Raw genomic sequence first — 26475 nt, 5'->3', positions numbered from 1 at the left:
CCGACAGTCGCGCTGTTGTTTCAGCATCTCATTGTGAAGGGCTACACCACTTGCCTGTTCACTGTCTTCTCGTCCTCCGACTTGTCTTTGTCATATTGCAGATGACCGTGCTTCAAGTCTTGTATATGGTCATATTTTTCTTTCTTTTTTTCTTGATGTCTGAAGTGCATTCTGAAATACTGGATCTTTTATTTGCTTGAATGTGGAAGGGGAGAGGTGACCAGGCAAAGCAAAACACCCACTTTTTTTTTTTAAAGTAAGTAAAAACAACCTTTGTGAGCATTTGCATATTTTGAATGGGAGCACATTATTGAAAAGTGACATTTTAATTGCCTCTTTATAAACAATTGGGATTCCGGTGTCCCTGCGCACCCATCAAGTGTGAAATTAAATATCCAAATAGATTTGTTGTCTGCCTATTTCTGAAAATGTGTCAGTAGACGAGCCATTCTACAAAAAAAATATGCATAGTGGCTATATTGTTAGCTAGCGGAGATTGACGTGGCAGCTTTAGAGTGCCTCGTTGTCCGCTGTGAGTGCATGCGGAGAACCAAAAACACTAAAGGAGTCATAAAAACATTGATGAATGCCCCCCAACATGCCCCCCCAGGAAGTTTTCCCATTTTTGGAGGCAGTTTATTGCTGAGATTTACTGTAATCATTTTATCTGCGCTCAGTTTTCATTCTGCTCAATATTTGATGGCGGTGTTTATTTGTATTTGTGTTTTGATCAACTGAGCAAATGTTTGCTGCCCTAATCCATCGTGTGGCTGAAAACATATTCACTAAACAAACTTTAAGAGGAGGTTCCAACATTTCCTCTCAAGCAATTTCTCACGAATCGGATGGTGTTTGTCTCCTCACCAAGCCTTTGCAGTGAAAGAAATCAAATAAATGAGCAGCGGCTCCCTCCAATGGGCTGTGTCTAGCGTCGACCTGCCTCGCCTGCCCTGCCCTGCAGTGAGGCAAGGTTATTCACATGAAAGATGGTGTTGAGATTAGTGAGCCCTGCCTTGGCTCGCGCCAATGTCCAGCAACAGCGCGCTGTGTGATTTATGAGAGTCGTGATATCTGCGCTCGCCGCATGAATAAACCATGTGGCCAGAATTAAGCTCCTGTTAAACGGCGCACAGCACTTTCCCGGGAGCCTCGGCGTCCGAGCGGGACTCCCCGTCAGGAAAGTTGTGCTGTTGTCTTATGGCACTTTCATTAGGCCGCTTATTGATGGCAGGCACTGGAATCTTCTCTCAGAGACCTACAAATTGCACTTAATGAATGACTTTGAAGTTGAAGTTGGATTATATTAGGTCTGGTAATGATTACAAGCTTGTCTGAGGCGAAAGATGGGAAAAATAGAATGCTCGGAAGTTGACCACAATGACAATTGCAGCATTGGGTTCATTTTCTCCCCGCTAATGAATTGATTGCTGTTGAAACTGTCAAATTGCAACTAGAACAACATGATAACATTTTTGGGAAGTTGAGCTTCAGTCTTGGAGATGTTACACAATGGCACTACTTGTGCATGTAACATACATTTCTAGAAGTCCAAAATAAGGTCAATGTAGTTTTTAAATATACTTTGGTGCGAATCAAATTATAACTGATTTATTCGATGAATCGATGGAGTAACGCTTCTAAAAATATTCAATAGGGACAATGCCATTTTCCGACCACTGACCAATTTGCGCAAATTCTTGTCTGCAATCACTTCATCAGCACAACAATTCAAATTTTCCTCAGCAAAGTGCCGTATGATTCCCCGGTTAAATTTCAGCAAGGATTTGTACGTATAAAATAACAACAGGGCCGTTAAACACAGTGTTGTTCCTCAGCTGGTAGCAGAAAGGAAGGCGAGAGTTCACTTTGTAGTTGTTGCTTTATTTGTGACATAAGCGCGTGTCATTGCCTCCTCCCAGCCTCTAACACATCAGACACACACACACACACGAGCAGGCAGGTACGGCGCAGATGCAAAGGGAAGCGCCGCAGCCTCGCTAATGAGCCCCGACTCTTAATGACATCCTCCCCCGCTTTGCCGTCACCTCACATATGCACAACGGCACCGGCCGGCCAGCCAGCCAGCCAGCCGGCCAGCCAGCCAAGCTCTGATCTCATTGGCACACCACCCTGCCTGCTTACACCTGTAACCTTTGGATCAGTCCACATTTGGCTGCTCGGGAATCCATCAGCGGTGATTAGCAAACAGATTGAGCAGCAGGATGAATTCTCATAAAAAATGTATGTCGGCGCTCGGCTCCCATTTAGACGATTGAACAAAGACGTGATGCACACAAAAGCACCTCGCTGATCAGGAATTCTCTGTGTGGCTCTTTGCAAGATTGCAGCGCCACCTGATTTTTCTTTCTCTCGACTTGTACCATTTTAAATAAACGACTAGCGGTGAGATGAACCTGGGATACGGTGAGAGAGCCAAAGATAGGACGTGGCCCTCGGTGTGATGAGCGCCGGCAGTCATGGAGGATTGCAAGGGCTGGTCAGCCAGGGGACACGGCGCTTAATTGCATTGCACTTTAATAAGTCACACGCTGAAGGCGCCCGGCCGGCTGATCATGCAGATGTCTCTGCTGATAAGAACTACAAGGGACATAGGGGGCGCCACCTCATCAGTGTCAGGTGGAAGTCCGCCAGTGCCCTGTCGAGACTCCCGGATGCTTGTCCTCTTGTACTCTATTGTACATGAAGCGTCACTCCGTTCCGCACAACTCAATTGTATCGCACGGTGTGCAGACTTCTGCAACTCATTTTGCTGCAATTCAAAATGTAAATTGTGTTGTAAATTGCACAGACATTCAAAACACAAGGCGATAATCAATTTGTTGCCGATTAATCGATGACATTTTTTTTCTATTCGAAATTGAAGCTATGAGATAATTGCGAAAATCCGAATTCCGTGCGAGTTTGCTGGGTCTACTAACCCCTTGTTGAACTGATGAAAGCGCCTTATCCAAAACAGTTAGTTGATTGGTCATTAGTCATCCTCGGCCGTCGTGGCTAACAGTGGCTAAGTCAACACGTGGACTAATTGGCGCGACCCTAAAGTTGGTTGGTGTGCGAGTGTGGTTTGTTGACTGTAACGCGTTTAAGTTCTCTCTCGAGTTCAGCTGCAGTGCTTGGTGTTTTTATTCAACTGTTTTGATCCAGTGCAGAAACATTTTCATGGTCTCATCGTTGGAGATAAAAGAATTCCAAAATGGGGAACAAAAATCTCTATTGTGGTAATAAATTCTCAAGAGGAGATTTACTTTGATGGAATGTGCATGTCTGATGTGTAAACTGTAGCAAAATGTCTTTATCAATGCTGAGAAAGAAAACCATTCATCCTTAGTTCAATGAAACTCTGTTTGGGAAAAAAAAAATACACAAAGCAGTTAGGGATCGTATAAATTGAAATCGCTGGGCTTCAATTGTAAATTGTGATTCACTTTCATGGCTCACTTCCTCCTTGGGGGAAATTGATCACTTAATTGGTATTTTTTTTGGTCTAAATTTCTGCTATTGGCTAGCGACCAGTCCAGGGTGTGTACCCAACGTCTCGCCCGTAGTCAGCCGGGATAGGCTTCAGCTCATCTGCAATGAGGAAACACATTATACATGGATAGATCTAAAAGACTCATTGATGATCATAACGATTCATCAATAATTTGATCATTGATTAATTGTCGATTTGTTGTTGCACTTAAATACTACTGACTTGAAAGAAACGGTAGCGATCTGTTGGAACAATGTTGTTTGTCCGTGGCATTTCCATTTATAGTCACCAAGCTGTTCCATCAGTGCAGCCGTACTAAATTGATTGCAAACCAACCAAATATGGTGCGGAATCACCCATATGGTTGGAGTGATGTATTTATCCATCCACCCATCTGCCATTCCAGCCATCTATCTATCTTTCTATTTTTCTAGTGATCTAATTTAACGCCCACTCCAATATCGTTAACAGCAAAATATCTATATATTTTTTTAAAAAGTGAAGATAATTTTAGTATTGACACGAGAAGTCGATGCATAATTTGTCTTTGCGGCCACATAAAATGATGTGGCGGACCGCATTTGACCCCCGGGCCTTGGGTTTGACACGTCCACGTTCAGTATCACGTGGCATCAGGGGACCAAAACGCTTAGTGACAGCATATTGTTTCGGCCGGCAGTAAAAATTTGAATTGATTATTAAAATAGAGTATATTGCATATCATATTCAAATAGGTTACTTTCCTTTGTTGGCAGGTCGTCAGTGAGACAAAGATATGTTAAACGGGCTTATTAGGGAGGGCAATGGAGTGTCTCTTCTTGGCAAAAGAAAAAACGCTGAATTATTCATGGCGCTAAGCCACAAAGTAGTCATATTGTGTTTTTGAAAAATTTCAAAAGTGCCCTCTGACCTCATGGTGGAATCATTAAGCGCTAGTGCATTTTAACGCGGTGACAAACACACAAACGCCACGTGCTGGGAGCTTTGTTAATGAGAGCAGATCATTTGGTCACACGGCGGCCGAGCAGCGTGCGAGCAGCGTGCGAGCGTTTTGAAGTGTGAACCGGCTTCATTGTGGCTGCCCCCTCTTGATTTAATGCAGCTTTTTTATTTCTTTAGCAAAGCGCTGAAAAGCAGGTAGGAGGCACATAGTAAAATGAAATGAAAACTGCAATTGGACGCAGAGGCTGCACCGAATAAATTGGCCTTTTAAGAGCAGCTTATGTGAATTATACCCCCATGGAGATTGTCGTTCCTGTAGCAAATGTGTACGCGAGCGTGTGTTGTGTCTTTGTGTGTGTGTGTGTCATCATAAGCTCATTAGTTTTCTTCTTGCCAACAGATCTGTGACCTGTCATCACTTCTCCCAGAGAGTGTGCGTCTGAACACAACACAAAGAGGCTTCAGAGAATCCCGACCGACCGACCGCCACCGCCGCTTCTCTGCGCTCTACACAACGGTTACTACGAGGTGTCTCGTGTCTTTTGCTATTAGCGGATGTGTTCTTCTCACTTCAAAGGTTCTAATAACTTTGTGTGTAGCAACCATTCATAATAAGCGGACTCAATTTGAGTCTGCAAACTTTCCTCCATATCCGCAATATTAGAACCTTGTCATCCATGGGTGGATGGTCCCAAAAAATTTTGATGAGAATGTCTAAGCCACATTGACCCTTAATGATAGCAATGAAAAAAATAATTAGTTGACTTTTTTTTTTTTCCCTTCAGGGTGGGGATCTTTTTTTTTTAATTCATTTTAGAAAAAATAATTTTTCCACCTAGATAAAACTTAAATCAGGGGTGTCCAACTCATTTTTGTCGCGGGCCGCATTGTAGTCCCTCGGAGGGCCATTAAGACTGTCAACGTCTTTTATAGACATACAGTAGAGGCTACACAACAAACTGATAACTAGTTTTGAAATCAGAGACCAGTAAAAACTGTTCAAATATTTTTAAAAGATGAATGGCATTAAAAAAAAACTAGCAACATTTCTATTCTTTTTAAAAGTGAAGACCATTTGCAATTTTAGTAATGACACAAAGTCGATGCAAGATTTGTCTTCTCGGGCCACATAAAATATTGTGATGGGCCATATCTGGCCCCCGAGCCTCGGGTTTGACATCTGGTTTAGACATGGCAGATTTTAAATCCAGATCATGTTTTATCACACTCACCAAAACAGAAGTGCCATTCAAAAGTATGTGCAAAAAGATATCCAGGACATTGACACGACATTTCATGTAAGCACTTCTGGCCTCCCGCCATTTATGAGGTCAGACGACAGGTGATGTGGCACTCCGCTCATCCAGAACGCTTGACGGTGGGTGAGTGGGCTCATCACCCAAGCGGTAAAAAGCTTCTTGTCAATCAAGTCGTGGCCCCTCTTGTGTTTAACTAGATTATTTCAGCGGACGCTCCAGAATTTGAAAGCAGCTGTCTCCTGTAACCGGCGCACACCTTGATTAATCATCCTGTTAAGGAAATGAACATGACAGTAACCCCTGCCTGCTCGGATGGACTCCTACTTAGAGCGAGTGAAGCTCTGATTGATTTTGCCTCACTTGTGAGTGAACTACATGCGGCAATCAATGCAGAAGATTAGCGGAACATGCGAACGCTGACGTTATCGGTTACGGTCGCTCGGATATGGATCTCAATTCATATCGAGCGCTGGAGTGTGACGCATGTAGAAGAAAAAAAAAAGTGTGTCTACGTTCTAATTCTTTAGCGTCAGACTTCCTCTCTATTCTAATGGCGTCTTTCTCTCCAAGGCGGATGTCAGTTTAGCGCCATTAGCGCTAATAGCATGCAGGTATTAACCTATGCTGCGCGCACTCGTTCTTTATAGTTAGTCCCCATTTGCTTAAATAAGACCTGCGGATGGAGGGAATTCATCACTGTCAAGCATCTCCCATCGTACGTTATCGCTCTTTGCATGTGCGTCTAATGAAAGAAGCCGCAGGGCCCAACAAATCACCATCTCCGTCTCTGTCACCGTTGAAGGTCTCCCCGAAAGTAGCCCGCAAAAAAACTAATGATTCAATCATTCGGTGGACTTTGCTGAGAAGGCATCATGAAAACATCTGTACAAGCATCTCGGAGTCATGCTCGGAACATGTTAAGATAAAATATTGCCGTCGAGTCTCGTTGGCCAGGTTGCAAAGTGCTGCATGTAGGATTTGTTTCCCCTCCTTCCTCGTTTTAGCTCCCAGATTGTGCATGTTTGCTTGCTGATTTCTCAGGTGAACATCATTTAAGCCTTGGCAAAGGTTTGTTTTGGCTAATTAATGCCAAACAAACAACATATTGTGCTTGGGGGGTTTAATTTTGTTTGTTTGTCAAGGAAAAGCTATAGGTGACTGTTTTGTTGTTAATATGCAACACGGCTTGGATCTGGAGTGGGCCAAAAATTCAATTTGGCCAACATGACAATATTATTAGCGCTGGAATTTTGCTATTTGAATCAATGAATAAACATGTTTGTTCATTATTTTTTTTAATTGATTGATCTCATTAAAGAGGACGTCAAGTTAAAAAATAACTTTACATAACATTCTAATTATTATTGTGATTGCGGAATAATGGTTAAACAGCAAAATGCACCCATGTTTATCCATGATTGGTGGCTGGCGGCCATTTTGTCACTAGCTGTTGATTTGAAAATGACATCATGGTGCACAGATCACCTGAATTTGATCACGTGACATTTGCAGGATAGGATGAGCCCTTCGGCACTGTGATGTCATTTTCAGTCGACAGTTAAATAGATTTTCTATTTAATTTTTTTTTTTTTTTATCTCCAAATGGCCCGTTCCATCTTTCTGTTGTAAAAAACAAAAAAACAAACAAACGTGGCCCTTGAATGTAAAAGTTTTCCTTCCCCCCGGTTTATATAAAACAATTGTCTTTCAAAATGTCATGTCATGACTAAGTGATGCTATTATCAGAATAGTGGAATATCAAAGGTCAAACACAATCTAGGCCAGGATGTCCGTCAACCTTCCATTTGTTCACATTTCAAAATACAAGAATGAATAGTCTTGTCCGTCACCGCCACAAATCCTTGCTTTAACATTTCATTACTTTCCACACAAGTCTAAAAATGTAAAATTAATAAAACTACCTGACAGTGTTTCTAGCCTATGGGCCTCACCGAATGAAATCAAAGAAAAACCATGTCAAGTGTTTTTCCTGTAAGTGAATTTAATTTGAATCCTGATCTAATTTTATTCATGTTTCAGTTTGAGTGATGGGATCACCGGTTACTCTGTCGTCCTTGCGCCTCATTTTGGTCTTGACGGCTCACGTATGGACTCTTAACCCCGATGACCCCAACGTCTGCAGCCACTGGGAAAGGTCAGTATGTTTCCTCTTCTGCTTTAAAAAAAAAAAAAAAAAAGAATATCAGAGTTCAAACCAGCGCCACGATCTTGTCGAGGCTGCCGCATCTTTAGTGAAACAGGCTCTCTTCACCAAAGCCTCAGATCCATTCCGGGCCATTATAGCCGTATCGATCGGGCGCAGCCTGAGTCGCGGCGGCGCGTTGAAGGATGGGAGGAGTTGCAGCATCAAATGAAATACGCAGGCAAATTGATCAGGCTACTCTCATCCCAATCAATCACAACAGAGCCGGAATAATTATTATCTGCACCGGGTTGTGTCAACTTATGAGGAATAAGATGGAATAATTTCTGTCCTCGCCAAGGAAAGAAAACTGCGGTGATATATTACCTGGGTTATTGCCTGACCAAGGTGAGGGTACTTAGGTTTGCGGTTCCACCTTGTTGGCATTGATATGAATCCCTTAAGTGGGCTTCATAGCTTTGTGGTCGGCCAATATCCAGCTGCTTCCTGTGCCACTTGCATCCATGAGATGAATCACCCAAAAGGTCCCTTATTTCACCGCTTTCATTGCAGCCGCGGACTCGCAAGACCTTTCCGCCGTCATGTTATTTATCCTAGAAAAATACGAGCTGCTTTCACCAAGGTTCAACTAATCTTCTCCCATTTGGATCTTTTTAGCTACGCCGTCACTGTTCAGGAGTCTTACGCTCACCCGTTTGACCAGATCTACTACACCAGGTGCACGGATATTCTAAATTGGTTCAAGTGCACAAGGCACAGGTACGTCGGAATTATGATGATTATTTTTTATCCGTCGTCGTGTTTGGCCGCCAGGTTTTTGAGCAAATGAATTATTGTTCTTTATATGGGAAATAATCCTCATTTCAGACAGTCGGTTGAAAGGTTGCTCCGATAATTTTACAATGCCAGACAGTCATTCATCTTGTTGTTTAATGTTCTAACATAAATCCTTTCCTAAAACGTTTTATCTCCAAACTAAAATTGGGTTCCTCCTCGGGTCTCACACTTACTACAATCCATCATTTATTGACAAAACAATCCCATGTACATTTCCACTTAAAGGTTTGGGCAAATAATAAATAAAGTAATGATAAATAAGTCAATAGATTGTTTCCGGTCTGGAAGCTAACTTTTTAAAAGGCTGTTTTGGAGAATATCTAACCCAAAGTAATTGGAATAAAAAATTGCTGATGATTCATTTGTTCTAGTCAGAGCAGGTAAATATTTCCTCCTGTCTCCTTTGCTATGTGCTTCAGCGACTTTGACTCCTCATGGCTTGTTTCCACTTGAAGGATAAATCAAAGCAAAACATTCCCGTGTTTGTCTTCCTGTCCTGTCCTGTCCTGTCCTGTCCTTTCGGAAGCGCTCTCACTTGCTGTACATGGCGTATCCGTCTCGCTGTGTCTTGTTTCCTCAGGATCAGCTATAAGACAGCTTACCGGCGCGGCGTGAGGACCATGTATAGGCGCCGCTCACAATGTTGCCCTGGTTACTTTGAGAGTGGAGACTTGTGTGTTCGTGAGTATCAATTTTTCCCTCCGTGTGCCTTTGCTCGGTTTTAGACGACTGGGTCTGATTTAACACGCAGGCGTAGCGTTTTATAACACCAAGCGCTCTCTGTATACAGCTAAATTAATTTAATTGAAGCCGTATAACAATGAGAAAACTTAACGAGCCGACCGGGAACTGGTGGCACACTCTTAAGAACAATCCGTTTTAAAAAAAAAAAAAGCACAAGCCGTGAAAATGAGCCTGAAGCGAGATGCTGGAAATAATCCTTAACTGATTATTCTCAAATTAGACAAACACAAATAAATTTTTTTGTCCCTCAACCTTAACCTGACTCATTATAGTCTGTTTCGACAATGTTGTTTGTGTTGGGAAAAAACTGGGATCCGGGGACGTCAGGGGATCTGCGAGGCCTAACTTGGGGTCTGTTCAATAATTTTCAACGTTTCCACCTAGTAAGACTTAGAAACATGTACCTTGGGTGAAAAATAGAAAAATCTATCGTTGATTCTCCAACACATGAATCGCACCGTGCCTTTGGCGGACTCTGGAATTGCCTCACAATGTGAAAATCATTCTGCTCATGTCTGTTTCTTAGTGGGAATTGAAGTCGCTGTATTATTTTTTTTTTTTTTTAAAGTATGGATGGAAAAGTGGCTTCGCAGTCTCAATAGGCCACCCTGAGGTTTTATTTTTTTTAGAGCTACTAGGAGCTCCTTTCTCTTTGTAGAAAGATTGTTAGCGGAAGCTGCGATGATGGATATTAATTGAATTCAAGTGAATGTGTTTTTCTACTCATTATAGAAATAAAGATCGAAATTTCTCCTCTGTAAGGCGTTTCTCTAAAAGTTCGCCAACCCTTGCGCTTCATAAACTCTTTGTTTCCTGATGTGCCTTTATGACTTTCAATTTCTTTTTACACTCTTGTAGTAAACAAACCAAGAACAACAAATAGCCTATATTGTCCATGGTAAAACTTAACAAGCAAAATAAAATTTTTGCTCTCCACCAGACACTGTGAATCAATGTGAATCTTTCACTACTGATTTTATTTTTACTAAGCCACAGCCCAGCAAGCTAAACTGGCCAATCACAGTACAACATTAAATCGCAGCCTGCTTTTGCTTTTTAAAATAATAATTCTAGCTAAACAATGTACACTGATGGTAAATAGGGTGCTTTTTGCCTTCCCAAAAGCCCATATCAACCCCCCAAAATGCAGGCTCTGTATAAAGTTAGATCCTTGAAAAATCAACAGGCACACCAAGGTGAGCAAAATCTCTGCCTCAAAGCTTTGCAGCGATCATTTTTCCACTTGGACTGATGCTACTGCAGACTCGGGTACAAATAGGTTGGTGCAATGATGCCAAGCCAGGGAGAAAAAAATGTAGTTTGGGATCACTTCAACCTAAAAAAAAAAAGTGCAACACGTACTACATCAGCTCTACAACTGGTAAACAGCGTTAGCTATCTAGCATAGAACCCAAAATAATGCTTCAAAATCAATTTTAATCCGATTATTATGATCACGGATGGGATCATCGCTTCTAATCGTGTTCAATAGCTGCAGCCAATGTAAGTCATGTTTTACTATCCGGGGTTCTAACAAAGCTCCATGTTGCAGTTTGGATTGCGCAAGATATTCTAAGAAAGAAATTGAAATCACATTCTAATATTTTCCAGATCTTTTGCACTTCCACGTATGACTTAGTTTTTGCTTGTCCTTGTCTGAGCATTACAATTCTGGGAAACAGGCCAACAAAATGGCTGTACAATCCGTCTGGGGGTCTTAAGGAGCGAGTCGCAGTTTGATCAATAATGTATTCATTAACCATCTGACCGACAATAAAGTTATGTATTCATTGACGACTTTTCAGGATGTTAACCAGCGGAATCTGCAAGTCTGGCCGTCGGATTTTACGCGTTGTTAGCTTTTAGTTTGATTTCATGTCAAGCTGAGGGGGAAAAAGGCACCCGCCCCCGCCTCCACTTTGGGACTGCGGGTACCGAGAGGCCAAGAGGGCAGTTTTGCTTTCTGCTGCCTTTGCAAACTGTTTCAGCCCTTTTAATCCTAGCACTCTCACTTCCAGGATTAAGAGATTTGTACTCCCGGAGCTGTTTTGCATGCAGCGACAAAAGGGGGCATTATAGCTCGGATCGACCCAAAATGAACCCAATTTGTCTATTTCAGGACGCTTTGTTGGGTGGATGTAAAATAGCTTGTTTTGTTTTGTTTCACTGTAGTGTTCCTATACAAACTGTAGAATTCTTGTGTATGCAGTAATCCACCACTATTTGTGGGAGATAAGATCGTAAATCGTGACAAATCATGAGGGAAAAAAAAAAGTTGTACTTGACTCTCTGTATAGTTTAAATTATAAATATACAAAAAATACCCTTTAAAAACATCTTACAGATTATTTGAGTAGCAAAAAAAATTCCCCAAGTGTGCAAGCATATGGACACTTCCTTATTACCAATTTCTTTTAATATGGAACTTTGGCGCCATCTTGTGGCAGCTCATTGCAGTATAGGAAGAGGCAAACTGTGAAAATAGCAGGAGATTGTCGTAGTATTTTTTTTCTTTTGTTCTATCGAACTGAGATAGAGCTGTATCAGAAATGTTGGGCATATTCGCCTCTCGTTAAAAGAACTTTGTATGAATGATTAGCATTCATACTTAAATGTTCAATCAAACCTGAGCATTGTCATATTTTTTAAATAATTTTTGCGAGGGGGTGGGGGGGCTCTCATACTATCCAGATTCCCATCTGCAGTGCTGAGGATAATTATCCAATTCCACTTAATTGGTCTCCAAGAATTATTTACGAGCGACATTGTTATTGTCACATCTTTGTTCACCAATCTGTCAGCGACATATTGTGACTGACAGAACAATTAATTGCTGTGTAGCAAGTGCCAGTCATACAAGAAATACTAAAATAGCTTTGTATGCTCAAATGGACACCGGCTTCACACAGAGAATACAAATTTGTGAGTATACTGATTGATAATCATCATTTCAGTATACCTGGATATTCTTTGTTGTGACATTTCATGAATTTCAATGAACCTAATTTGCCCAAAGCGATTAGCAATTAACAATAAAACAATTTCCAAGCTTCGGTGCCACCAAATCAGCCAGGCAGCTCTCAATCTTTGAGTATGTTATCTCTCTGTTTGTGTGTAATTAGATGCCAAGTTTCACCTGAGGGCCGCTTCATGAATGCGTGACCTTTGATCTGTCGGAACCCCTTCATTACCTTCATCAGGAGCTCGCTCGGATGCGAGGAACTCATTTGCTAAGGCTGACCATGACAATTGTGGTGTAAGAAACTCGCTCAATAGGCCGGCAGACTCTTGGCGTGTCTTTGTAAACCGCCAACATGTCTCAGGTCTTTTTGGTGGCATCATTAAGTGGAGATGGAACTTCTAGACAGGAGTACATGTGTCCTATTGGAGAGGTAACACAAGAAAGGATTTCCGCGCCTTTGATATATTTTTTTTTCCATGCTTGAAAGGCAAAGTTTTTAGAATAAAATAATTTCTTTCCTTGATGGAAAGTTTGGAGGGGCTATGTTTGATATGTGCTCTCTCTCGTAGATTGATTTCACCGTAGGGGCCGTCGCGGTATATCACTCCACTTTTGCACACACAAAGAGAAGCACAAACACAATTGTGTGCATGCACCTTGGATGCTAGCACGCTAAAATGAGTCGATCGCAATTGAGATTTTTTTGCAAAGGTTACAAATTTAGTTGATTTAGTTGAAATTAGCCTAATTTGTAACTCAACCAAGGCTTTAACTGATTCGTCCTAATTGTAGTGACAACGGTAGTTAGCCTAGCTAGCTTCAGCTAGTCAACACACTGCTAGTCCAAAAACAGGGACGGGCAACCAAATTTCATCATAATAAAGTACTGATCATTGTTAAAACCATAAACTAACATCACAATACTTTGCTATACAACACTGAAAGTGCCTTCAAAAAATGTTGAGGGCATCTTTTCACTTGTCCTCGAAACAAAAGCCAAAGCAGCGCAAGCTAGCGATTTGATCTTTTTGTCATGAATCTGAAAAGAAAGCTAAAATAGTGGTGTGACCACGCAAGAGCATAACTCTTATTAACGCTGCAGCACATTTACCAATTAGCTCTATTGTTAACCGCGCCGATAACACCTCTCGCATAATGAGCTAGATTAGCCTTTTATCAAGATGAAAGACTCAATTTTCAGATTCCTCAGAAATGAGTTTAGCGGGGTGATTCATGAATTTCAATTAAAATGAAAAGACCTACTCCTGTTTAATTATGCTGTCCCTTTTTTTCTTTTTTTTGGAAGCGCCATTCAGATCTACGAATGAAGTGTGCACTTCATCTTTTCTCCCTGGGCAAAATTTCAATTCCATGTTTCTTTTTGTGACACGTTTGCATTTCTCCTCTTGGTCGCTGATCAGAATTTGCTGATTGAATCAAAATCAAATGAGCTCGTTGTGGTGACATTGCATTCGACTCCTCGTTTTGAACACTCTGCATATCGTGGCCTCATTGATTACAGGTAGTCGATCCCGCACCTTCGTCAGCACAAACGGTGGACAGCCCCCCCCCCCCCCCCCCCCTTCCTGATTTTAATTAGACGCTCTCCTTGCCAGAATACTGATGCTCAGAAATCTGCCTTGCATTATCTTTCAATCTCTGGTTTACCGTTTTTGCCTGGGGAGCATTTCCGTGATTAGCAACGGCTTGCGACTGTTTGGGATTCTCCCTCTCGCTCCTCTTTCCCGGCCTCATCCCTCCCGCTAGCGGGCGAGCCTAATCGAAGGCTGATTGAGCGATAATCTATAGCTGTAGAGTTCGGGCATGCCGCCAACTCCCGACTGACCTCTCTGGCTAAGGGATGAGCGCCATGATATCCCACACATAGCTGGGAAAATCTACTCAAAGCTTAGCGTGCCGTGATCTTGTCATGATATGAGGAAGGGAAAACAAAAGAGGCAGAATCCAGACACGGTCCAATCAGGAGCGGGCATTTATTTGTTTTGCTGCCCTTGCTTGCATCATCCCACCAAGTTGGTGAACTGCTGATTCCCATCTTGCTTTCTTTCTTTCTTTCTTTCCCCGAGATAAGAACGTCTGTCTTAACCCAGCAGCCCTGATGACCTTGTCTTCCAACTTTGCGCTTTCATGCTAAGTGCCCATCTCTGCCATGGATTTTAGATTCTTCGCTAAAACGGCAACAGAAAACGTCTTCTGGGCGGATCGTTTTGAAACTCTCTGAACGCGCACACAGGAATACAAATAAGATCCCAATGGCCGGGTGCCGTGTTGCTCAATAAGAATGATCAAGACGGCAAAGACACTTAGTAAACACTGCAGTGCGCGGGCGGCCTCGCTCTATTCAAGGATGAAAACATGACAAAGCACCGGCTGATCAAATTAGAGAGGATTTACGGCCGGCTCTGTCATGCCTCCGCCTGCTGATAACAGCTTGATCTGCAAAGTTAAACCGTGATAAACTGAGATGTTGATTAAGTCGACGCTCTCTGGCGAAATTGTTTAGTCGGCTGTCAAATAACGGCGATGGATGTTGAATATGAGCGTTTAACAACACCTTCAAAGCGAAAACTGCGGCGATGCTCGAGCTCGCTCGGCGTTTAACGACAATCAAACTTTTCACACCACCTCGAAAAAGTTCAAATCCGCGTTTGATTTGCTGACACGCTTGTTTGTTTTTCCCCCAGCTCTATGCACAGAAGAGTGTGTCCACGGCCGCTGTGTGTCTCCTGACACCTGCCAGTGCGAGCCAGGTTGGGGCGGACTGGACTGCTCCAGCGGTGAGTTCACTTCCATCCCTCCCTTAGTCACTATTAGTTCTTACTTGGACTCATTTACGCCTAAATGGCTTTCACAGCCTGTTAGTTTGGAATCATTTGCCTCAGTGTCCGCAGTCTATGGCAAAGCTACTTAGCGTTGTATCCTCTCTTCTTTGCAACCACAGCCAATGGAACAGGTAAGTGCCACTGAATTCATTTTCATTTGCTGGAAGTGGAAGTGATATGCTTGATGGAATCTGAAGAATGGATGAATGGCTGCAGCCCCGCTGTGTCTCACAAGCTCTCTGTTATGATCTTAATCATGATTAGACCGGCGCTTGTGACTTGTGGCTGTGCAAGGATCAATCAATGCCACGCGCTAACAAGCTATAATGATGGCTGGTCTATTTAGTGGGCTTTTCAACATGGCCTCCAAAAAGTTCCAAAAGATTTTTTAAATAGCTAAATGCCAGGTTCTTTCTGATGCCTGATAGGATCAAATGAACTTCTCTTATCGTATTTCCCCATTCAAATGAATGAAAATGTCATTCATCCATTCAGGCCTCACCGGAGAACAACAAAAAAATGTAATGGGTTTTTCTCATAAGTAAAATATTTTATGACAAAGGCAAGTCAAGAACCAAATGTGGCTTTTTAGGTGGCTGAGCGCAGTTGGAATTGGCCGTCTGCGCCGTTGTGGGTGTGTACACAGCCATCTTTATTCCTGGCCAATTGGAGCAGCTCCTCTCATTCCCTTTAATTTTAGGTGTGTAGTTTACTTGGCAGACGCTTAAAACATTTTTTGGAAAAATGGTTGCTTGCCAAAATGTGAGTTGAGTTCACTGCTCGCAAGTCAAAGCGGATAAATCACAAGATTGGCATCACTCTGTGTCTGCAGAAAACACAAATATGCACATACTGGCTTGTTTTTATGCCGAGCAGACTATTTTGGAGGTACTGCCAAAAAGTTTAGTGAAAACTGCTGCGCGACAAACTAAGTATAAACCGATTTACACTAAGGGATTAATAAAGCACATGCGTATTTATAATAAAGAACAGCGCTCGATGCTGCATATCCCACAAAAGGCTGATTTGCAGCTTAATAGAAATGCACCTACTGTATACATTGAGGGAAATAACTGATTAACTGAGCTTATCAGTAATATGATCTTCACATGGCAAAAGTCTATTTTATCGCATCATGCTTTTTTTGCTGCCGCTTAAAATGCTCAAGCCACACTGCCAACTAGTGTCTCGGTGGTGTAACTGCAAAGCAGCAAGTCTATGTAAAGTCGCACAACGCAATCTCAGTACACAACAATAAATCAAGCTGTCAGAATAAAGAATGAGAAATGATACCAGTAGTGTTAGTGTATGGGATCTATGAATTTTCATTAGCAAGAAAGCCATTCTCTGATTAGCAGATGTGTGTAAATCACCCGCTCCTGCGTCAATGCAGACTTGCGGCACCGAGTCTCCCCCTGCCAGCCCTGCACGTGGGTGAGGCTGCAACAAGGGAGTGTGTGAGGCTTTAGGGAGTCCCCCCCAGGAGACTCTTGTCCCACTCTCGGCCGGTTAGAGGTGCAGTGCAGCGTGCAGGTGCTTGGCTAATCCAACTTATTAAAAGACTCGAGCGGCCAAACCGAGGCATTATTCATAACTTTAGATTTCCATCACAGGCGCCGGTCCATTTGCGAGCTTTCATCTGTTTAAAATGCGCAATCTCTGCCAATTCTCAAATGAAATCGAGCCTCCTTTTTGTTGTGTAAATGGCATGTCTCCTCCTGCAGATGTCAAATATAGGCGATATCAACTCACAGGCTAGAAAACACACAGCGCTATGAATTCCCATATTGCATTTTAAAAGCCAGTTGTGTGATTGGATTGCCGGGGAGAAGTCACAATGTGCGCTGGTCACGTCGCGAGGAATGCGTGAATGTGATTAAAAAGCATGTCACCCGGGCTTGGAGATGAAGTGGGATGCTGAGCAGCCTAAAGCCAAAGTGACAGCTTTCCAGCCAGTCGTTTGGCTTCCAATCAAAGGCTTGGACCTGGTTTGTGGAGCAGCACCTGGCAGGAAGTTGCTTTGTATATATGTCAGGCCTCAAAGTGGAGTTTTTTTTGGGGGCCAGCAAAGAGAAGGCGATAAGCTTCCGGAAGATTCAGAGAGTTGTGTTGCGGCTGAAGATATCGGCTGGGTTTTTTCCCTCTTTGCCGCCTACTGGGATCCACCCGCTGATGCCAGAAACTATTTCATCCTCTCGCTGGTCTTGAAACGAGAGTCCCACTGGGACCAGAGATGCCCTGTGACCTACGTGGAGTCCAAGGGGGATCTTTCCACAAGGACACAGTGGCTAATGTGAAGCCGGTTAGAGGACAAAATGGAATGTTTCTTGTTGACGGTGGCAATCCTGACTTGAGTTCTCCTGAGAAATGAACGAATGTTTCATTGTTGCCGCTGGTTTGTGTGCTGTTTGTGCTCTTGAACATATTGTGCGTTCATCATTTTGTGTCTCACTTTACAGTGCACAACATTAAAATGCATTATGATGTTTTTGTTTTGCCTTGCGCTTTCTATTGTTTCGCTGTCTTCTGGTTTATGATCAAATAGTTTGTCGTGTTGCTCCACAACTGTGTTCGCTTTAATATATGAACTGTGGTAGCGGGAAAAACAATTTTCAAGACAATATAGGGTTCATTGTGATAATGTGAGGGATCATCAATGGATTTCTAGATCAGCCAAATTCTTATCAATCCTGCTTTTTACGCCTATAGAAAGCAGTAGCTGTAGTTTTATTTTTTTATTATCCATCTTTGATTTTCCCTACTTTTTGTAAGGTGATAAGTTTGCTCATTTTAAATCTGGTTGGTCATCTATGAGATAACATATTCCTCCCCCCAAATCATCTCTAAACGACCCATGTGTTGGTGTAACACCAGTTTAATTGAATGCAGGCTCAGAAGACTTGCCAAAGTTGAAATTGCTACAGCCAGAGGGGCTACTTACTTGGTTAATTGTCAAATAAATCAGTAACATTATTACAAATGACATCACAGAGGACGCCGCAAGCAGCAACACCAACTAGTTGAACTATTGACACGGAGCTCCACCTAATACATGCAGCGAGAATGTATTTCATAAAGACTGCTGTGAGGATTCCCTCTGGCACCCGTCAACAATATTTACACATTATTCTCAGAAGTGCATGTAAGCCAGATGGTTCCCCTCCTCTCCCAGAGCAGCAGGACATTGACATGCATCATCGTCCAAGACCTACAGGATGCAAATTACACACCACGCGTGTGCGGAAAGACTCCCCAGTTAGCTCCCCAGCCAATTCATTAGGCACAATCTAACAAGGACTGTGGCTAGGAGATGATATAGTAGTATATATTTATATACATCTTCTGCCTTGTATATACATTATATTTATAGATAGCTAAATAGCTAGCTAGATAGATAGACAGCTAGCTAGATAGATATCTAAATTGTTAGCGCGATAGCTAGCTAGCTAGATAGTGATTTGGCCTATGAGTGTCCACCAAGTCATCTCCAGTGCGCTATAATTAATTCCATATGAATGGTCTACTTAGGAATAATACTAATAAACCATCAAATTGATTCACCGAGCTAAAGTAACCACTCAGTTGACGTTATTCAACAGCTCTTGCTGAATCTAAAAATCTTTTTATTTCCACCCGTATTTGAATCTCATGCCTCGATCTTTTTATGCTCCAACGTTATGGCCAGTGAGAGAGTATTTGATGATCATTACTGCAAATAAAAATCTATTACATTGCTCATTAGAAAAGCATGTAACAAGACACATTTACTTATGACAACTATAACTATTTATTTGTACCAGTTAGGTTGCCTGCCTGTTTGTATTTCACATTCATTTGATGTTTTATTTCTCTGGGGAAGGCTAGTATATATATCTGTAGCACTTGTGGAGAGCAGTTGGATGAATGTGTGTTCATAAAGCCATGCATCCTGGAAGTACGTATACCGGTTTCAAACATTCAATGAGATTTTGCACGCCTACAGTGTGTCAAGTGAGTTAAAGCAGTTGTTTCTGTAAATTGTTTTTTGGGGGGCACAGAGCACAGATTGACTCTCCGCTCTGCTCTGGAGAGTCTTGTGCGATCCCATTAAACAGGATTTATGGAACCCACGAGCTCACTTCTCCATTACCTTTGGGAGAAGGCCGAAAATGCGTGTGGACATTTGAGCGGATGTGTTTTCATAAGTTTGAGACATTTACTGTGCGGCGACGGTCAGCACGATAAAATCATTTAAAGGCATCGCATTCTGACAAGCGCTATCGCGCCGATGTTTGTAATTATCCGCTAAGAGAGCGTCTGGGAGTCTGCATAGATGGCCTCAGTTAAGGACATTAAAAGGCCTTATCTGCTGTCCCGAAGAGAAGGTCAGCGCGTCTAAATCAGCAGAAATGCCATGATAACAGTTTAGAGAGACAAAATGTCTCCTGAATACTGATTCACAACAAAGCTCATTTGGTAGTCTGGAAGTCGCGCTCTGTTTGGCTCCATTGGCATTTTTGGGAAATCTGATTATTGATTTTGATGGTTTGTTTACATTCACGCGTATATGCTCCGCTTTATTCCGTCCAACTATTTCAAAGGCCTTGAAGTGCTTTCTTGTAGCTGCATCTTGTCAAGGTTGTCTCGTCATCCATCACCTTTTCAAGAGTGAAAAAATGTCTTCATGATACTTTTAACTGTCTGAGGGCTCAAGCAGAGTGACACGCAAACGTACATTTGTTCATCTGATAAAGGCGTTTTCATGAGTACTTCAAAACGTTAGTCAATAACGGCCGTCTGGGGGAAAGAAAAAAAGAAATCAAATTCTTTCACTCTTGGTACTTATTAAAGTGCTGTGGGGCATACGGTTGTAAATTGGAGCCACTGCGGACAATAGCGGCGGATAAACAACGAAGTGGCGTTTACACATACGCCGACTATTTTCTCATGTTTAGAGAAGACGCGTACAAAGTCAAACTCTGTACCTTCTGGTCCTCTGGTGGGGTGACTTTGCTTAAATCTGCGTTTGGGCCAATATTAGCCGGATCCTGTGGTGCCCCTGCAATCTCCTGATGTTTAACCCTGCACTTCATCGCAGTGGCGCAGTGATTACAGGCCATCCTGAGGAACATCGATTGTCCTGCTCCTCCTAGGCAAGCCCCACACAATGCTGACGAATGAACTCGTGGCCCTGCCAAGTCCAATTAACTGTCAGTGCCGCATCGACGGGCTCCTCCGTTTGTTGAGAGTGAAGAAAAACAAACTTTTAATCAAATTTGCCTCCAGGCCCCAGGGTATTTGGGGGGTTGTAGTCGTTTGCATTCTGCAGCGCTCTCACCCCCGCCTGCATTCCCGCCACCCTCTCAGGAGCTTCCATTGCATGTCGCCGGGGCCCGAGATAGAGCGGCAACCTGCACCTATTCTATTATCTCGCACTGATAAATCAGGGAGCATTTTAATCATGTGCCGGGGTAACAAGACTGAATGTATTAATTCGCATTTGCATTTCTTAACGTCCAGTAGAATGCTCCAGCTTGTGCGACACAGAATTACCCTGCTGGATTGTTTATTTTCAGTCTTTTGTTTTGAATACCAATAAAACAATTGACTGCTTGATCAATAAAAAGCAGGTTGCAATCTAGCAGAATAGTTTAGGTTTTTTTTTACTCCTCTAAAGTATTAACATCTCCCCAAATCCCCTCTGTTAATTCTCCCAAGGTCGAGACAAACCACCGTGCTCTTCTCTCCCGTGATTAGAGTAACGCAGGCATTACAAGACCCCAAATTCAATTAAATTGTTTGCTTTTGCCACACAGGGGGACGGAAATCTACTATCTACTTTGGGCAGTCTAACTCTAGTTTCCAAATATTGACAAAAGGCACTCTGAGTAATGAAGGGGGGTCAAGCTGTGAAAAGCATTGGAAGGCCTGAAGAAAATATGGATTTGAGACTTATATACACATATGAGCATTTTTGCGTGTGTTTGTGAGCTCAGCGAAAACGAAGCCGCTCTCTGAGGTGTTTGAATTGAAACTCCTCACCTCATGATTCTTTTTGTCTTTGTGGCGGGCAGAAGCGTTTTCAAGAATGAACGACAGAACACAAAAAGAGGTTGAAGGTCTGCAAATCGATTATCGCCAGCCCCTGGCGTGGACTCGCAAACAAGATTCCGCGTGGATTTGGTTTCTTACATCGTCTCCTTGTTTGGTTGAATGAAAAGTGACCAGTGATTACACGTATTGATGTGTTGTTTAAGTATTTTGGACGCTCGTCCTCCTCATGCGAGTAATCAATCACAATTGAAGGCTCCTGCTGACAGACAGTGGCTGGAAGCTTGCGTCAAATCCCCAGATGACTTCATTCATTTGTTTGACGCCTCTTTAATGTAACTACAGTACGTTTTCAATCTCTCTCGCTCTTGCCAGCTCCTGCATAAGTTTACTTCGCTTTGACTTTGAGACTCCAGGAAGAATTATTCATAAGCCGCGTGAGTTTTAGACGGAGGAAGAACGACACTGTTTTCAGAGCCAGCACTTCATATGACATGAACACCGGGATTTCTCTCCTTTTTTTTTTTTTTTTCCTTGAGTATAAGTCTCACAAGATTTCATTTTATCGCGGAGAGATGAAATTGGGAAAAAATATATATATTTTCTTTCTTTTTCAGTCCTTTTGTACCACACAGCCATCAACTATATAGCTAGCCTTCGTAGCATATCGAAGGTGTTCAATTTGTATTTTTAAGGAATTCTTGTTGGAACACATTTGTACTATTTCAGCAGATTTTTTTTTTTTTCCTCAACAGTGTGCGTTATCTAAAAATTCAGGAATAATAAATACACTCCCGCTCACTGACGCCAGCAAAACATCCTTATCATTTCACTTTTTCTCAGCTGAAATAATACACAGTAATTGGCACTGGTGGTGCAGGAACTCAACCCAAGAATTTATGACTTCATAATGATCATTTGCATAATGTGATATCATTAAAAAGCAATTATGGCTTCTTTTTTGCGGGCCCATGTCTCTGTGTTGTTTAGAGTCATTTAGTAGGTATTGGGGCGATCCAGTTAAATTGCTGCCGTGCTCATTTTTAGGGATACGTCCGTCCGTCCGTCCGTCCGTCCGTCACCTGTGGCAGGTCCATTTATTGCTTTGGGTGAGAAAAGCATGGAGGCAAACAACAGCACTGACCTCAATGTTCATCCAGAAAACATTCTGATTATGCAAGTCCGTCGGGCTTTGGTGCAGTTGTGATGGATGGAAAAAAAATGTAATGGAAAGAGTCCCTTCTGGGATTTTGGATCTAGCATTACAGCCACGAAATACAAGGCTTGTATTGATCTCTGAAGTTCAACCATTAGCAATTTGTGATCAAGCTCTCATGAGGATAGGCAGGAGAGAAAATGGATGGATGCATTTGTGCTCATTGGCAGACCATTTTCTACTTATCAGAGGAAGATGAACAGGGTCAGAACATTTTTGACAACATTGTCCGTCTGGTCATGCGTTAGTTAAGCGCTCTTTGTCTGGACTCCTCCATTAGCATCCTGGCTGAAATGTATAAAATGAAACTGAAAGGTTTTTTCTCACATTTTCATCCAATTCTCCGAAACCAATTCAGAGATTTTCTTTGAAATGCTTTTTACAAGTTTGAAAATAATTGTGTGTGCATGTTAAAGCGCCTCATTGTTAGCACTGAAAAAAATCAAATCATTTCCTGATAATTCTTTGGCTTTCTCATGCCGCTGATGGGGATGGGCCCTATCGACATTCCATGAATGAACATCAGTCTTTGAGCGGGCCCCCTCGTCATTGAGCGCCAATGCCCCCAGGCGCAATCGGCCCCGTGCTAATTACAATTGATAATTGAAAAAAGGAAATCAATGTTTGCAAATCGGGATTGGTAAGAGTTGTTTTTATCAGGTTGACATTGTTTTTTTTTTTTTACTTGTGTGTGCGCCGCAGCACAAACATGACTTTGTTTATTGCACTGCAGTTACTGATGTGCCCGCTGGAGATTGACTCCACTATTATTCACCACTCAAGGCTTTTTTTGCTTGTTATGCAATCAAAAGGTCTCTCAGCAGGTGGAGGCAGGATATTTAAAAAAAAAAAAAAAAAAAAAACAAGCCTGCCAGTCTGTTCGACAATCTGATGATCCATACACTTTTATGAGCTGTGTGATGACACTTTGCTTGTGTTGCTAAAAATGGTTCTATTTGAAATATCGTAAAGTTGTTAGCCCTTGTTGAGACAACAGGCAACCCCCGCATTGATTTGCGCCTCACACACTGAACACAAGTCGGAACGAACCATCAACTCCACTTTGCGATACCAACTCGCTCCGACGTTTTTTTTAATCACAAACGTTATTTAGTCATGACTTTTAATGATCCGGATAATCGGCCGTCACATCCTTGTTTCTATCCTTCCGGTGGAGCCGGCATGTGTGTCTGAGCAATTTGTGCTTGGAGATTCTCCTCCTTATGTTGTTAACTTGGCCTGGTGCTCATCAGTCCTCAGGGGGGAGGAAAAGAAATGCACAGGGGCCTGCCTGCCTGCCTGCCTGGGAGATGATGAATTAAGACAGGACAAGTAACACGCCCAACAAGCGAAGCTGCAAGCAGGGCGCTTCTCCCATCTAGCAGAACCACCCCTATGACTATTGGCAGCTTTTTATTGATGGTTTCCAAAATGCATTTGTCAAGCTAACGGCGACGTGGCCATGCTGTAGTCTTGTTTTGTTTCCCTGTTGCGGCTAAAATCAAAAGCTTACGCCCAAAGTCAGCTGGGATTGGCTCGCTTCAGATAATCAATGGATAGATGACTTTGCATTTAAATGCATTGAGATTTAGTTTATCTTAATTGATCCTATTTGATCTTATTTTAGCTTATCTTCGCTTATTTTATGAGCCAAAACGTATATGTAAGTAAACAATGCGAAGCCTATGGCTGCTTCTGAGTTTGATTAAAAAAAAAAAAAATGCTGACTTCTTTTGTTTTTTTTGACAAACCCCCAAAACGGCCTTTAGCGTAAGTCAGGGGTTTTCGTGCTGCAGTCCCCTCGGTGAACATAAAATTGTTATTGCTGTAGCGCTGCTTGTTTGTGCTAGGGTCCACTTGGGGATTAAAAAAAGAGTTGTGGGTTACTTTGAATCGCTTCCAGACAGATTTCAATGAATTCATTATAGAACTAAAACTATAGGTGACAAGGACAATACACAGGAGCTAATTCAATTAAAAAAATATATCAATAAATAAACAGATAGATAAATAGACAAACAAATAAATAAATTAAATAAACAGGTACATATAAATAAATGAATAAAAAATACAATAAATAGTAAATAAATAAATACATAAATAAGGTGCTGATACGAGTACAAATAATTCAAATTTCTAAATGAGGGCTTGATTGTACAGAGAGGCCCATCCTACCTCAAGTATACTCCCTACCCACCAATAATAGCTATTGAATGTGACAGTTAAACCTGATGTTCCGTCTGGATTTTCCCAAAGAGAAATGAATAACTCCAACTAATAAAATATGAACCAGATAGTGTGCTCTGTACAGTATCTGCAGCTAAAATAGCCATAAATGTAACCAAAGTGAGATAAATGTCGTAGCCGTCCGTCGCGAGGACTCTTCACTTTATTAGTCTGCATGATTGATTCCATATGCTAAGATGAATGGACGGATGTCCAAGAAGGTTATTGGATATCCCTGTCACGTTACAAATAGCTCATTGTCGAACGAGTGCATAATGTGGTATCAACTGCATTGCGAGTGCAATTGTCATTGTTTCTGGGAAAAAGAGAAATGTTGAAATGTCTAACTCACCGTGGTAATTAACATAATTAAAGTCTCTTTCGGGGAGTCATTAGATATAGCAGCTCGCAAAGACTTATTTTTTGGTGTTCTTTTTTCAAATAGTTTACTTTGCTGTGCATATACTAAGAAATAACTAACATACATTTTGCCACATGTAACTATGGTAACAAAATTGCAGTAGAATCAGCTTTATTTCTTATTTATTTTTAGCGTCCCTTATTCTCGGTGTATTCTACAAAATACAAAAATAATTACATACTATATGTTCATCTAACGGCGATCGAAGACTTAGACTGTACTGTAAATGAGGCGTAAAAAGTGCTCATTGTTTCTTACTCACCCGGCAACAATGTGCGTTAATAATAGTTATGAGGCAGAGTCAATATTTTCACCTTAAAGGAGACGCATTGTGATTTTAAGCACAATCTAAAATTCAGGGGTCTAAACACCATCAAAATAGAGCAAGGATATATTCATTATTAATTCATTATGCGTGTCTTGCTGATTGCTGAGTATCTTCCTCGTTAATTTATCCACTTCAGTCCTCCTTACTCTGTTTTGGATGTTTATCTCGATACAATTTAGTTTTGCTCATATTTAGCAGTTTCTAGAACGGATTGATTGGATTTACATTCTTTATTATGCGCATTATTGCTTTGGGTTTTGTTTCGGTGTTTGCCAGTCTTTCAGGAAGCGCTTCATTGTGAAAATGGATGTTTGTCGTGCCGAAGCTGCAAACGTTGGACTGCAACAACCTTGCGGACGAACAACTTTCTCACAAAACCTGCCATTAAAGACTTTGACTCGACTGTTTTAAATGGAGCTCTCGGAGGTGACTTTCCGGGGCGCCTTTTTATTGCAGAGGGTCAATCAGTGTGTGCTCAGGAGGCCACGCTGAGGAGAACTTGTGAGCAAAGTCAGCTGCTGAAAGTTGTTTGTTCTTAATCCCACTGCAGCCGGTCGGTCACCCATCACGCCGACTCCTGAGCGCACTTCAAAGCTCGGCAGCAGTTTCTCAGTCCGCGCTTTGGACGTCACCTTCAAAAGTTTGCATTTGGCTCCCTCCTCACAATGCAATCTGTTTCGTTCCAGCCAAGGAGATTATACCCGGCCGGCACCTTGGGATTGTTCTTCTCCCTTGTATGTGAGGTTATCCTCATCCTTCCTCTTAAACGATACGAGCTCCGAGAGTCCGAGGCGGTTTGCGTAAGTGTCCGCTCGTTAGGCAGCCTGACCCGAGTCGGTGCAGTTAATGGGTCGGACGGTGAGCCTCGCTGGTTTCAGCCGCGCCGCGGGACTTGTTGACGCCGGCAAATCCACTCACTGGGGGCGAATCGTCACATCACTCAATTTAGCTGTGCTCTCAAGAAGCTGATGTCCTCTCCGTGTTTGCTCGCCTCACATCAGCTCTGACTT

General features: G+C 42.2%; 1 protein-coding gene across 2 annotated transcripts in view; it reads left to right on the top strand.

The window, feature by feature from the left end:
- The window catches only part of megf11 (multiple EGF-like-domains 11), a 56829-nt gene that overhangs the window by 6575 nt on the left and 23779 nt on the right, over positions 1-26475 (top strand). For both annotated transcript variants that reach the window (XM_049722883.2, XM_049722880.2), the window contains exons 2-6: positions 4836-4963; positions 7735-7849; positions 8516-8617; positions 9276-9376; positions 15107-15199. In XM_049722883.2, the coding sequence (XP_049578840.1) occupies positions 7743-7849; positions 8516-8617; positions 9276-9376; positions 15107-15199 (403 nt within the window). In that variant the 5' untranslated portion in view covers positions 4836-4963; positions 7735-7742. The remainder of the gene's footprint in view (positions 1-4835; positions 4964-7734; positions 7850-8515; positions 8618-9275; positions 9377-15106; positions 15200-26475) is intronic.

This window comes from Syngnathus scovelli, chromosome 6 (assembly GCF_024217435.2).
Source record: "Syngnathus scovelli strain Florida chromosome 6, RoL_Ssco_1.2, whole genome shotgun sequence".
Classification (NCBI taxonomy): domain Eukaryota; kingdom Metazoa; phylum Chordata; class Actinopteri; order Syngnathiformes; family Syngnathidae; genus Syngnathus; species Syngnathus scovelli.
This window is presented reverse-complemented; position numbering and strand designations above follow the sequence as displayed.